Source organism: Tauraco erythrolophus, chromosome 2 (assembly GCF_009769465.1).
Source record: "Tauraco erythrolophus isolate bTauEry1 chromosome 2, bTauEry1.pri, whole genome shotgun sequence".
Taxonomy (NCBI): domain Eukaryota; kingdom Metazoa; phylum Chordata; class Aves; order Musophagiformes; family Musophagidae; genus Tauraco; species Tauraco erythrolophus.
This window is the reverse complement of record NC_141466.1, coordinates 107,509,556-107,521,160: the sequence shown is the minus strand read 5'-3', so window position 1 is coordinate 107,521,160 and position 11,605 is coordinate 107,509,556. Positions and strand designations below refer to the sequence as shown.

Sequence of the window (11,605 nt, the reverse complement as noted above, 5' to 3'; positions counted from 1 at the left end):
ATATCTTATTTGAAGTATTTCTTGAAACTACTTGCTCTCAGATTCAGCTGGAGCCTTACTGGAGGTAGTTCAGGCAGGAATATTAGTGCAAGAGGGTAAGGTGAAAAAACAAAATTCTATTCCTGATCAGTCCAACTCACAGTAAATTCAAGCAACTCAACACCTGGGCGTCCAAGCTGATGATAAGATTTCAAGGTCTGTCTCAGGCTATTGCTCATCTCTCTTTCTCCTAGTCTTTGTGAAGGAAGTAAAAAAAGTCTTTCATCAGCCTGGCAGTTAAATGTGATTCTCTACTATACAGACAACACATGCTAACTAGCGGCTGGGTGGTGTAGGCGTTTTCTTCCTTATAAGTCCCTTATTAGTCTAGATGCCTAACTCGGACTGGTCGAGTCTACAGGGTAGCAGTGTACCACTGTGTGTTTGCTCTGAAGGCTTTGTTGCAAGGAGAGGAGCATGTCAAGTCACATTTTGCTTTTTCCATCCTCTACTAACAGAGTAATATAGTAGTAAGCATATCAAAAGTACCTCTTTTTTTTTTTTGCCTTCTAAGGAAGCATTTGGGAACAAAATTTACTACTTTCAGTTAATTTCCTGAGCAAATCAAGGCACTGCATTGACCAAACACAGCCTTAAACAAAGGAGCAACAATGCACTGTAGTAAAAACAGAAGAGCAGCACTGGCTGCAGGCAGCACTTGGGTTCTCCTGTATCCAAGACAAGTGAGGGCAGGAGGAGGTTACAGTGTGCCAGTCACTTGCAGTTACTGCTCTTGCCTCTTCCCCAGGTCCTGTGTTGGTGCTTCAGACAGTTCATAATTTGAATGGTATAGTCTGAGCCAACTTGATCATGCTCTTCTGGGAAAGGTGGTGGTGTTCAGTACCTTGCAATGATGGCTCTTACACCAGGGCCAGAGGAGCCCACACTGTACCTGCCTCGGGTGATGTAGGTTAGCACAGTGCGTATCAAGTGAACAAGGTTAAACTAGAGGGGAGAGGGGAGCAGCAAAGAGCAAACACTGCACTGTTTGAGAGCTACTTCAGCCCTAGGTGCTGGGGTGGTGGGGAATGGGACAAAAACTTGCAGGGGGAATAGGGAGAGGATAAGGAAAAAGAAAACCAAAACACACACACACAAAAAAATCCCCACACTTAGACCATCCATATCAGGAAAAACACTGTTGATTTTGCTACGTAACAGCTTACCCTGTTAGGAAAGCGTTCCAACTGACTTCCCTGGTCAGCTTATAAGCAGCCCTTTGCTTTACCAAATATACTGTGCTGAGGGCCTGTTCTACAGGTATAAGAGGCAGCTGAGCTTTCTTAACTCCTCCCTGTCAAAGAAACACCCAAGTGTTCCTTTAACAAATGATATTACAGCAGCTCGCTCTTGGATTTTACAGAAATATTTAGAAACAACAATTTGATCAGGTACTGATGAATCCTACTGCATTTTTTGTTGTTTTGTTTTGTTTTTTTTTTTCTTCTGCTAGTGAGGCCAGAGAAGGTAAGCTGGAAGACAGCTTAGCCCCAGCTGTGGGCCAAGTAGGGGGTGCAGTTAACTAAAGGATGCACTCCTTTCTGCAGTATTTAATGTACTTTTTACAAAATAAACTCCCATAGTAGTCAACTTCAGTCACTCTCTCAGCTATCAAAATTTTTTGTTTTATTAAGGAAATGTTGTTACTGGAACAGGCCAGCTGATTCCAGCCAAGAAAACTTTCTTTGCTATACCTATTTATAGGAGTGATTCTCGTAGAAAGTGTTGCACAATTTGTTTGAAATGGCCTCATATAGCTACAGTGTTGTTTTTCTAGTACTTATTCTTGATGTTCATATCTGTAAATTTTTCAATAACTCCTAACAACTACAAATGCCAGTAACTTGTTCTTTGTACCACTGCAAGGTAAGTGTTAGATTCCCCCATGTCTGTATAATTTATTTCCTTTAGACTGTAGAACAGCTGAAAATATTTTGTATCTCCAATTGGAAGTTTTAGTCTTCTATGGAATAAAGGCACTAAAATACTAAACTGAGGAAAACTGTGTCTGCATGACTGTCATCTCCCTCCTGAGCTGGCAAAGCACACCCTTGCAGGACCCACAGTGTTTAACATCTGGTTTCAGGACTTCAAGGAGCACCATGGAAAGTGAAGGATCTTTCCCCCTCCCACATTTTGGGCAGCCACTTAACCATGGCAGAGTCGAGGCTGGTCAGCTGATTATCAGTCTTTTATATATAAAGCTGACATGTAGAGAGTAGCAACTAATTGGTTTTGATCAGATGGAGCTATTGGAAGTGTAAGCCACTTCAGGCAGTGTTATTCCCATTTCCTCTGAGAAACACAACTACTCGAGACAAAAAATGAAGTAACAATAAAAAGCATAATAAAGTCAACTCAAACAGTGTACCAGAGACTTTTTCTCCCTGGAAACTGCTTAAATAAAGTCAGTAAACCAGCCAAGTAAGAGGTAAAACAAGCCCAGGACACCTGCCTCGGCTGTTGTGACCACCACCTGCTCTGTACTGAAGACAGCAGAACAAAGCCTTCCACCCCGCTCACGGAAACAAAACCCCAGTCACCTGCACCCCCAACACTTCTGCCTCTCAGTGAAGCACCACAGGTTATTCAGATGTACATGCAGTTAGAAGGTTGTTCATGAAGCCGTGCTCATTCTCCTGGTCTTTATAAACAAAGGTGTGATATACAGCACTAAATACAAACATAAAGACTTTATTGAATGCTGCTCAATTCCCCAAAGATCTTTCATTACAAAAGTTTTCCACACAACTGCAGTTTAAGAGATTGGAATGGTACTCTGATAAAAGATGTGAAAAATACTTGATCAAGTAAACACACAAGACTTCTATTGTCAACTTTCCACCTTTGAGAAACAGACTGCATTTTCTTTAAATAAAACAAGGAACTATTTATTTATATCCTTCCCTCCTTACTGAAAAAAAAAAAAAAAATCTCAATTTTGGTCTCATTCTTTAGCCTATGAGATGCTAGAAGTAATGCAGCAACATCCAGGATGATGATAGTCTCTAAGAGATCTGCATTACTCTGCAGGGAGTCCTTGGGCTGATGAGGAGCATCATCGATGGGCTCTCTAGAGGAAGCTCCATCCTCAGCTTGTAGCAGGAGGAAATCGCTAATTAGCCCAGGATCAAGAGGCAGGAAGAACAGGGTTGAGGCACTCACCAAGTGGAAGGTCCAACACATGGACCACCCCAAGCTGTTCAAGCTGACTTTCGCTCTCCACTTTGCCTCATTCTAATGTGAGCATTACATGAATTTAAATCTGAATCCAATCAGGAATTCAAGACAGCACCATATCTGAGTTCCTTCCAGTGCTGTAAGGGGCATGTACTGAATACCTCAAGTTACTGGTTTACTGATAACGTACCTTGGTTTTATTTGAGAAAATACAGCACAAGTAGAAGCCTTTTCTATAATCTCAACCAAAGTATGCAGCGATGTGAAAAGCACATATAAAACAAGGAAAAAATGTACATAGCAAACTATACCACCTATGTGCAACACAATCAAAAATTCAAGTCATAATTCTCACCACTCCCGTAATTATTTCACTCATTAAGGATGATAATTCAGTTCTATGAAACATTGGAAGTGACAGTATATCAATAATTAGACAAATTTACAATATGGTGTGGTAATGACATCACTTAACTGCTGTATTTAAATTCATATCTTTACATCTGCCAGAGAAAAAAATTGGCTGTTTCTATTATACTGATGAGGTTTCTTTTGCAAATCCTTATATATCTCAAAAGGGTACAAAAAAAGTACCTCTGCCGAGGCAAGGTGGTCGTTTTCTTTTATTTGGCACTTGTATTGTGTGCATTTAGCACATTGTGAGTGCTGTTCTGCTTTTCTGCCATGGCCTTCTTAAGCTTTAACTCCTCCAGCTTTCTCCACAGCTCTTCACGTTCCAATTCTTTCTTTTTCTCTCTGCAGAAAAGAGTGAAGTATCAATTTCAGATGCGTTTTAAGTGCAACGTGGAGATGCAGTTACTTAACGACTGTGATTTACATCTAGTAATTCCTCTTGGAAGTTTTTCTCCAAAGCTATTTTTAGAGGCAATTAGTTTCCTCTATTAAAAAGCAAGCGTACAAATCAGTGACGGTTAGCGGTAAGACTGTAACGTCCACAAACTCAGACAACTGCTGAAGTGTGGTTTTGCACAGATGACTGCGATTCCAGGGGGGTTCTTTATCACATGCAAACAAATTAAGGGACTAAGCATCTTTGGGGGAAAAAAAATCCACAACTACTTAAAGATGACTTGGCTTGTGGTCTCAGCTGGCCCAGGATAAGGTATGCCCACCCACCCTCCCTCCCTTACTCCAACAGCACTGCTTACTCAGTTAGTAGGGTAAGAGAGAAGTTTTAGCTGAGCTATGAAGTATTCTCCAGCTCAGCTTGCTTCAGTCAGCACCCCCGAAGCAGCAGAGCCAACACCTGGCAGCCCCTCGCAGCAGCAGCTGAGCCCAGTTTTCCCACACAGGAGAGCAAGCACTCCCTGCCCAGGCAGGACAGGGAGCTGGGGCCTTCCTGACACCTCCAAGGGGCTTCAGCTCCCACCACACCACAGACACACACACCTGCGTGGGTGCCTCTTGCTCAGGTGACACCCAGCAGCAAGTATCTGATGAGCAGTTCCACTACAGAACCCCACAGCCACAACAGGTAAGTTGTTTCTTTTCAGCTGGTACACTTTAGATACATGTTCATCAACATGCATTTGGAAGAAGAATCGGTACCTTTGCCTTTCTGCTTTATACGAGCTTGTAAGTTCATCAAAAAGCTTGCCATTCATTTCCATCAGGGTTTTCAGCACGTTATATACCAGTGCCACAATAGTTCTAGAACAGAAGGAACACAACCATCAACACAAGATAAACTTCAGTAAACAAGTCTTCAGTTTCTTTTTTTTTTTTGGACTGAGCTTCTTAAAGATACTACTGTAAGGTCAGTGAGTTTCTGAAACACAATCCTTTACTAGAATTTCCTCTGTAAATTAATAAAATGCATATTTAAATGTTTTTTTTTAAATGGCTATTTAACCTTCAATTCCTGACTCTTGTAATTGCACAGAATATAATTACTAGTACTGTAGCTGTACTATAAAGCCATTCAATTATGTTAACATTTAATAAACCGAGTTTTGACAGCAATTCTCTATTTCAGTAACGAAATACCAGAGTCTAGAAAAATAAAACTTCTGGCTAACAGCTTCTTGAAGCTGGGCAAAAGAACGCTGCAGAGGAACCACAGGCACGTGGTTTAATACAGCTACTAAAAGCTCTAGCAGAAGTGTTTCTGGGCAGCAGATAGCTTTGCTGCATATGACCCATTAGAGAACTGAATTGAGAACATCAGATAATGGTGTTCAGTATCTCAGTTTCTTCAAGAAACTAAACAGCTTGAGCAATACTGGCTGTGTCTTACGTGGCTGGCTGTATTTCCATGTTAGGTATTAATCTTTTTATGAAGGCATTCATATTTCAATAAATTATCTTAAATATTTTGTTTATCTCCTTAAACTCCCTCTTAATTACATACAGAAATGCAAAAATAGCAATTAAAAAGGTGCCTATTGTTAAGCTTATCACTAATTTAAAAAAAAGGCAGGTAAACTATCTTCCCCATCTTTCCCCTCCCTAGCAGTTCACCTTCACACAGCAGTAGTGATTGTAAGGTTGTAGAGCAGGGTGCCATGCAGTCTTGTGACCTTGAAAAATGAGTGAGAGACAAATCTAAGGGTTTGGCTTTTCAGTACACTCTGTCCATTGCGGCACTAGGAACTGTCCCAGCTATTCATCAGAAGCCCTGTGCTCATTCAAAATGCACAGTACACTTTGCCTGTCTACACACCTTTTTTTCTTTTGAACACTGGCTTTCATGTGGTTTGAAGACAAAAGCTTATTCAGGGTTTTGGTTTTCCAAGAGGAAAAGCTTGATTTTGAGCTAATCATTACGTCCACATTGGACAGCTAAATGTATATAAACACATCACTCTGTCTTCCAAAACATTCAAACCAAAAGGTTAGATGTTCTTCCTCAGAATTCCTGGTCCTCAAGGTATACAGTTATTCCTGGTGTCTTTCACTTCCTTCCCAAAGAGCAACTTGTGTCTGCAGCTGAGGAGAGAGGGACATCCTCAATTTGTTGAGGTCCCAAGTACTATTAATGCTCCAACAACTAGTTCTCCAAAATTTATATTCAGTCTCACTGATACATTTGCAACTAGACACACCATCTAGATAAATTCAGAATAATTTCAGAACCTCTAAGGTCCTAAACCAGGACATCTGAGTTAACTTCAAAGTTGTGGGAGACTCCTGTCTGCCCTCACTTTTGCCTGTACAAGCTTTACATTCCACAAATCTATTTGCAACTCAGTTCAGGATGCTGGACACAAGCAAACTTCGCTTTTTAGTATTTCAATGTAATTACTGCTTCTTTCAAACATGATATAAAAATACTAACGTTTAACCTGTGCATTACATATGAAATGTAGTCACTTATTTCTCATTCCTAATATCCTTTATAGTGGTAAGCAACTGCTCTTCTCCGATAGTATCTTCCCCCTTCTTATCTCTCTGGGCAGCAGTAACTAGTTATGAAGACACTGGCAGAATTTTGTTCATCTGAAGTAGGAACAGACGGCAAACCATAAATACAGCAGAAGCATCCCTTATCCCTTGGCAATTGTTTTGGTCAAAGTAGTATTAATTTGCATTTTTAACTAACGCAAGATCAAATGTGATTACAGTATCAGGACCATCATCCACTTTCCTCATAATTTCTCAATACATTCCAGTTCTCCATCATAACAATGTAGAACAGTGAAAGCAGGGTACAACTGAAAATGACATCCATTTTAGCACCCTTAAACTCATTAATTTCATCTGATTTAAGTAAAAATTAAATCACATTTACAAGCTTATGATCAATAAGACAATATATTTATGGTACTATAGATAAAATCGAACATTACATACGGATTCCAGTGTTCTTTGGAGATCTTATATAAACTGCCAAACATAATTGGTAGAATTTTGTCAATGTTCTCCTCAATCAGGCTAAGAATATATTCATTATTCCAGAAGTACAAAGCTCTTTCTGCAACCTGAAACACAAAGTTTAGGGGTCAACAACCACCAACTAAATTACTACAAGTAATTTTTTTTTTAATAGTCTTTTTTTTACCTGAAAATGTGAACTTGACACACACTTGGATATTTGCTTAAATAAAGGCTCTTCTATTTTTTTGAATTGTGTCGGTTCTATTACATCTAAGATTTCTTCAATTTCACCTAAAAACATTACCTGTTTGTATAAAATAAAGGTGTCAAAGTATGAGAATGTTTCTGTTTACAATAGCAACATAAAACAAACAAAACACACTTTATACATTAGTCATGAATCCAGCAAAGAACACTGTACATAATTACAATGCATTAGACATCCACAGGGTTTTTTTTCAGCCTGAAAGAAGTCAATCCTAATTTTCAGCTACCAGGTTACAGCTCTCATTCTGGATTACTTCTTTTTGTCTAATTGCTCCAAACACTTCACAGAACTGCTTCTGCAGGATATGGGGTTTTTTTTCAGTGAAAAAAACTGCTACAGCATTTTATTTCTTTAAGAACAGCTGCTGAGGTTACCATTATCTGAGATCTCCAAAGAAGTTTCTGAAGTGATAAATAGTTAATTCCTGTTTTCAATTACAACCAGCAGAACACTAGGTAGGTGGCACAGAGAAATTTAATGCCACTCACCCAAGCACGGACAACAGCGTTAAGTGGACCCCACGTTTAAAGAGCTGTCAGGGAGGTGGATCTGGTGGCATAAATCAAACTCCTGATTTTTAAACTCATTATAACTACATAGAAGAAACCAAAACAAAAAATAATCAATTTCCCAAGGCTATTTTAAGTTCCTTTTATACTTCGGAAAAAGAATGTATGTATTCTTTACCAAACACTTATTTAGTATCTCAAATGCTAAGTCTGTGTCACATTGCAGATTACTACCTCCAACCTGGTCTAGATCAACCAAAATACCTCCCACCTTGGAAAATTGGTTTACTATGCAGTATCTTAATTAGAATGCACCTTCTAATATAGCTTTAACATAGTAACACCACAGTAAGGACAGACAGACAAAACAATTGCATTGAGCTGCATGAGAAATGAGCACCTGAAGAAGCTTCCAGAACTGCCAGCTCTCTGCAAGAGCTTGTAAAAAGCACAGCAAAGGTGAGGTATATGAACCTGCCACACCACATTTTACGTCACAGCAGACACCAGAAACAAGAGATAAAACCAACCTCTTTCTGACTGCAAGTTTTTGGCCAGAATTTGAGCAGTCCTCTTATTACCTATATTAAAAAATACAAACAAGTTAAAGCAGAACAAGTTTCTATTACATATTTGATTAAAAAAAGTACTAGTTTGCTTTTCCTTATCCAGAAGTTCAATGAAAACTACTACTACAGGTAAATGTAGTTCCACTGAAAATAAATACTGTGCGGTCTCATTTAAATATTTATCTTGTTTAGGTTATCAGAATAATTTAGACCCTTATCACTTCACAAGTCTTAACACAAGACTGGAAAAAAAACTTTAGTGAAGCTTAATTAGGAAGTGCAGCCTGGGGGGAGGGGAGGGGTGTGCAAAAGACACACAACAAACAAAGGCTGGAGGCCTGTTTCCTAGAAACAAACATTTGTCATGGCATCTACATTACAAAATTAATGCTAGCTAAAAACCCTGTTACTGTGTGTTTTGGAAGCTGAAGTGTCCTCAGAGCATTATAAACTTTCATTTTGAGGAAGTGACTTCTATTTTTATGATACAACAGCATCTAATTGATCATATCCCAACTATAAAACTTACTCAACTATTTGAATACCTTCCATATTTGATTTTTGCCATGTTGTGTTTTTTTTTTTTCCCGCAAGCTTCCCAGGTGGTTGTTTTATTCACAACTATGTGTACTATCAAAAGTGACTTTCCAGAGAAAAAATTTATATGATTTTAAGTGCCCACAAGTCTTTATCCTACGCTACACACATATCCCTGCTACATCACTTCAATTGACACTGAGCAAATGCAGAAGCCTCAGGCAGCTGGTAAAGTCTTCTGCTTAAATCTGCAAAAAGAAAGCAAGTTACATGGAAAGAACAGATCCCTTACAGATCCTCGACCGTACGGTTCTACCCAGCTGGCTGAAAGCTACAGACAACTGAAATACTACCATCATCATCTGACAGGTGATGAAGCAGGAAGCCTGGCTCAGCCTGCACAGGCAAGGGCAAGTTTTGCAGCCTGGCCGACCAAGGCAGAGCTCCCTCTCTCCAGGTACTGACCTGGCCCCCTCCCTGCCTCCAAGGACAGCGCAGAAGAGCTGGGGCAGATGGCACAGTGACAGGGGAAAGAAATTTTGAGCTCCCCCATTTCGCTGCAATGACCTGATCTGGCAGTAATCTCTTCACTCGCCCGTTTCTCCATCCTCGAGGAGTCAGACTTGCATGAATTAATTACCTTTGTTTCGCTACATTCACAATTTACAGTAGTCTGTGTAAATGCACTTTAAATCTAGGGCCATTTTCTGTTAATTAGCTCCTAACTGAATGACTCAGTTATATACTATTGAGATTCTGTATTTTCAAAGAACAAACCCCATCATTTACAGGTACAATAGCTCATTCTGCTGACACCTTCCCTTCCCCCAGAAAAATGCAAATAAGCCAAAAAATTACAGACAAGCACATTTGCCAAAGAAAAGCTGTGAGAAGCTACTGTACACCCCTAATTGGAGCATGAATTTACTGGCCTTGAAAGCACAAAACTGAGTTAGCTGGAAGAGTCCAGTTTCCAGCACTTGAGTGTTGAATATGCTTTGCAACACAGACTCATATTCTCAAGTTGAGAAAGAAATAACATCTTCCAAGTATAACAGTGCAGACCTCAACAAGATACCTATTCCTTGCTCCTCAGAGACAGTATCAGTTTCCAGCTTGACTATGCTTTAAAAGCTGACACATGCACATTTATGTTCAAAGATCTTATTCAAAGAAATATTCAACATGAACGCAGATCTAAAATCCCACTGCTCTTACTACACAAAACCCTAAGATTAGTAATTCTCCCTGAGCTACAAAATTCCCATAAAGTTGACTTACAACAGTAGGCACCTGCTAGAAAACATATCTTGTGTACAAGGACTACATGTTCAGCCTGATTTCTTCAATGTAAAGGCCACTGCACTTAGCAGGGTTAGGTAACAAACTCTTCTTGTCAGCTCGGCAAACATCAGGACTGACCTAAGGCAGACTACCAGAGTTACAAGAGCTCGGATTGAACATCTTCTAAATTGACCCTGAGTGACAATTCTTGCCAGAAAAATAAGAGTAAGGTACTCGTGAAGACAGCCTTCTGATGGAGTTCTTAAAATACTACTTGACCTAAAGCCAAAAAAATTCCAAATGCTATCTCATCAGTTGCTCCAAATTTTAACATTTGCTTTTCAAGCATTTCAGAAAGTTTCTTAAAGCTTCACTTCTTATCATCTTAATAACTTTTACTCCTTTATAAAGTCAATTTTTTATTATACACTCAGAGTAATGACCAAAGCAAGCACAGGCAGTGACTCTGCAGTGAGTTCTTGTATCCTCTCCATTCTGAATTCATCTTTACTGATTAAGAGACAACCGGAATTGTATACAGCATAGTCCAGATGAAGCCTCAGAATTGCACTACAGCACCCTGACTTCAAAATCCCTGCCACCTTCACTTCAAAATTCGGGCTTGGATCCTGCATCACAGTTCTGTAAATTTATATCAGAAAGCTCTGACTTTGTCACGTCACTTCATTCAATCTTGCAGGTTTTTATGTAACATTGCACATCGTCTGCTCATGTCAGCTTTAACTGTCAAAACACCTGGGTTGTTTTGTCCCTTGGCTTAAGGAGTAAGGCTTATGCAGTTGCTTTCTCTTTGCCCTATCCAGCAAAATAAGTGTACTGACCAGCATAGCTGGCAACACTGCAGTACAGGGGAAAAGAAGATGCTTCCAGCAGACAAGGCAAATTTACACAGTCAGGTGGACCACCTTCCACCATCTGCAGGATAACTTGTCTTCTGATGAGGAGCATCAATACATAAGTGGCTGTGCAGAAAACAAGCTTCCACTGAAAGACTGGTGAAATTCTACGTTGTTTCCGCAAAGCTGTTCATCTTTTTTTCTTAACAGAAAAATTTACATTTTGCACAAGCTCTTCATTTTTTCTGTCGCAAAAAGGGATAAAGTATTTAAATATCAACATAACCCTAATGGAAAGATTTCTGGTCGTCCAACTAAAACCAGTTTCTGTTCTAGCTGGTCTGACATCAGCCTGTGTCCCCATGAGCTACTGCACCGCCCTGAGCCTACATTCTTCTTTATGGGCATTGCCAAAGCCCATGTATGAAGCACTGCAATCCCCTTTTTAGCTGCGCTGTCAATATCTATCATGGGAGATAGAGTCTGGCAAAAGCCACTGATGCCTGAAGCACCTGTATGATAAAA

At 39.7% G+C, this 11,605-nt stretch overlaps 1 protein-coding gene across 4 annotated transcripts in view; it reads right to left on the bottom strand.

The window, feature by feature from the left end:
• Positions 1-2,717: 2,717 nt before the first annotated feature.
• PPP2R5A (protein phosphatase 2 regulatory subunit B'alpha) overlaps positions 2,718-11,605 on the bottom strand; it is a 45,197-nt gene continuing 36,309 nt past the window's right edge. For 2 of the 4 annotated variants that reach the window (XM_086631710.1, XM_086631707.1), the window contains 5 exons: positions 8,364-8,414; positions 7,241-7,360; positions 7,033-7,160; positions 4,789-4,890; positions 2,718-3,975 (listed from right to left, as the gene is read on the bottom strand). In XM_086631710.1, coding sequence (XP_086487836.1) covers positions 3,843-3,975; positions 4,789-4,890; positions 7,033-7,160; positions 7,241-7,360; positions 8,364-8,414 — 534 coding nt within the window. In that variant the 3' untranslated portion in view covers positions 2,718-3,842. Of the gene's footprint in view, positions 3,976-4,788; positions 4,891-5,700; positions 5,760-7,032; positions 7,161-7,240; positions 7,361-8,363; positions 8,415-11,605 lie in introns of those variants that run through there. The other 2 variants (XM_086631709.1, XM_086631708.1) reach the window with 2 other exon arrangements.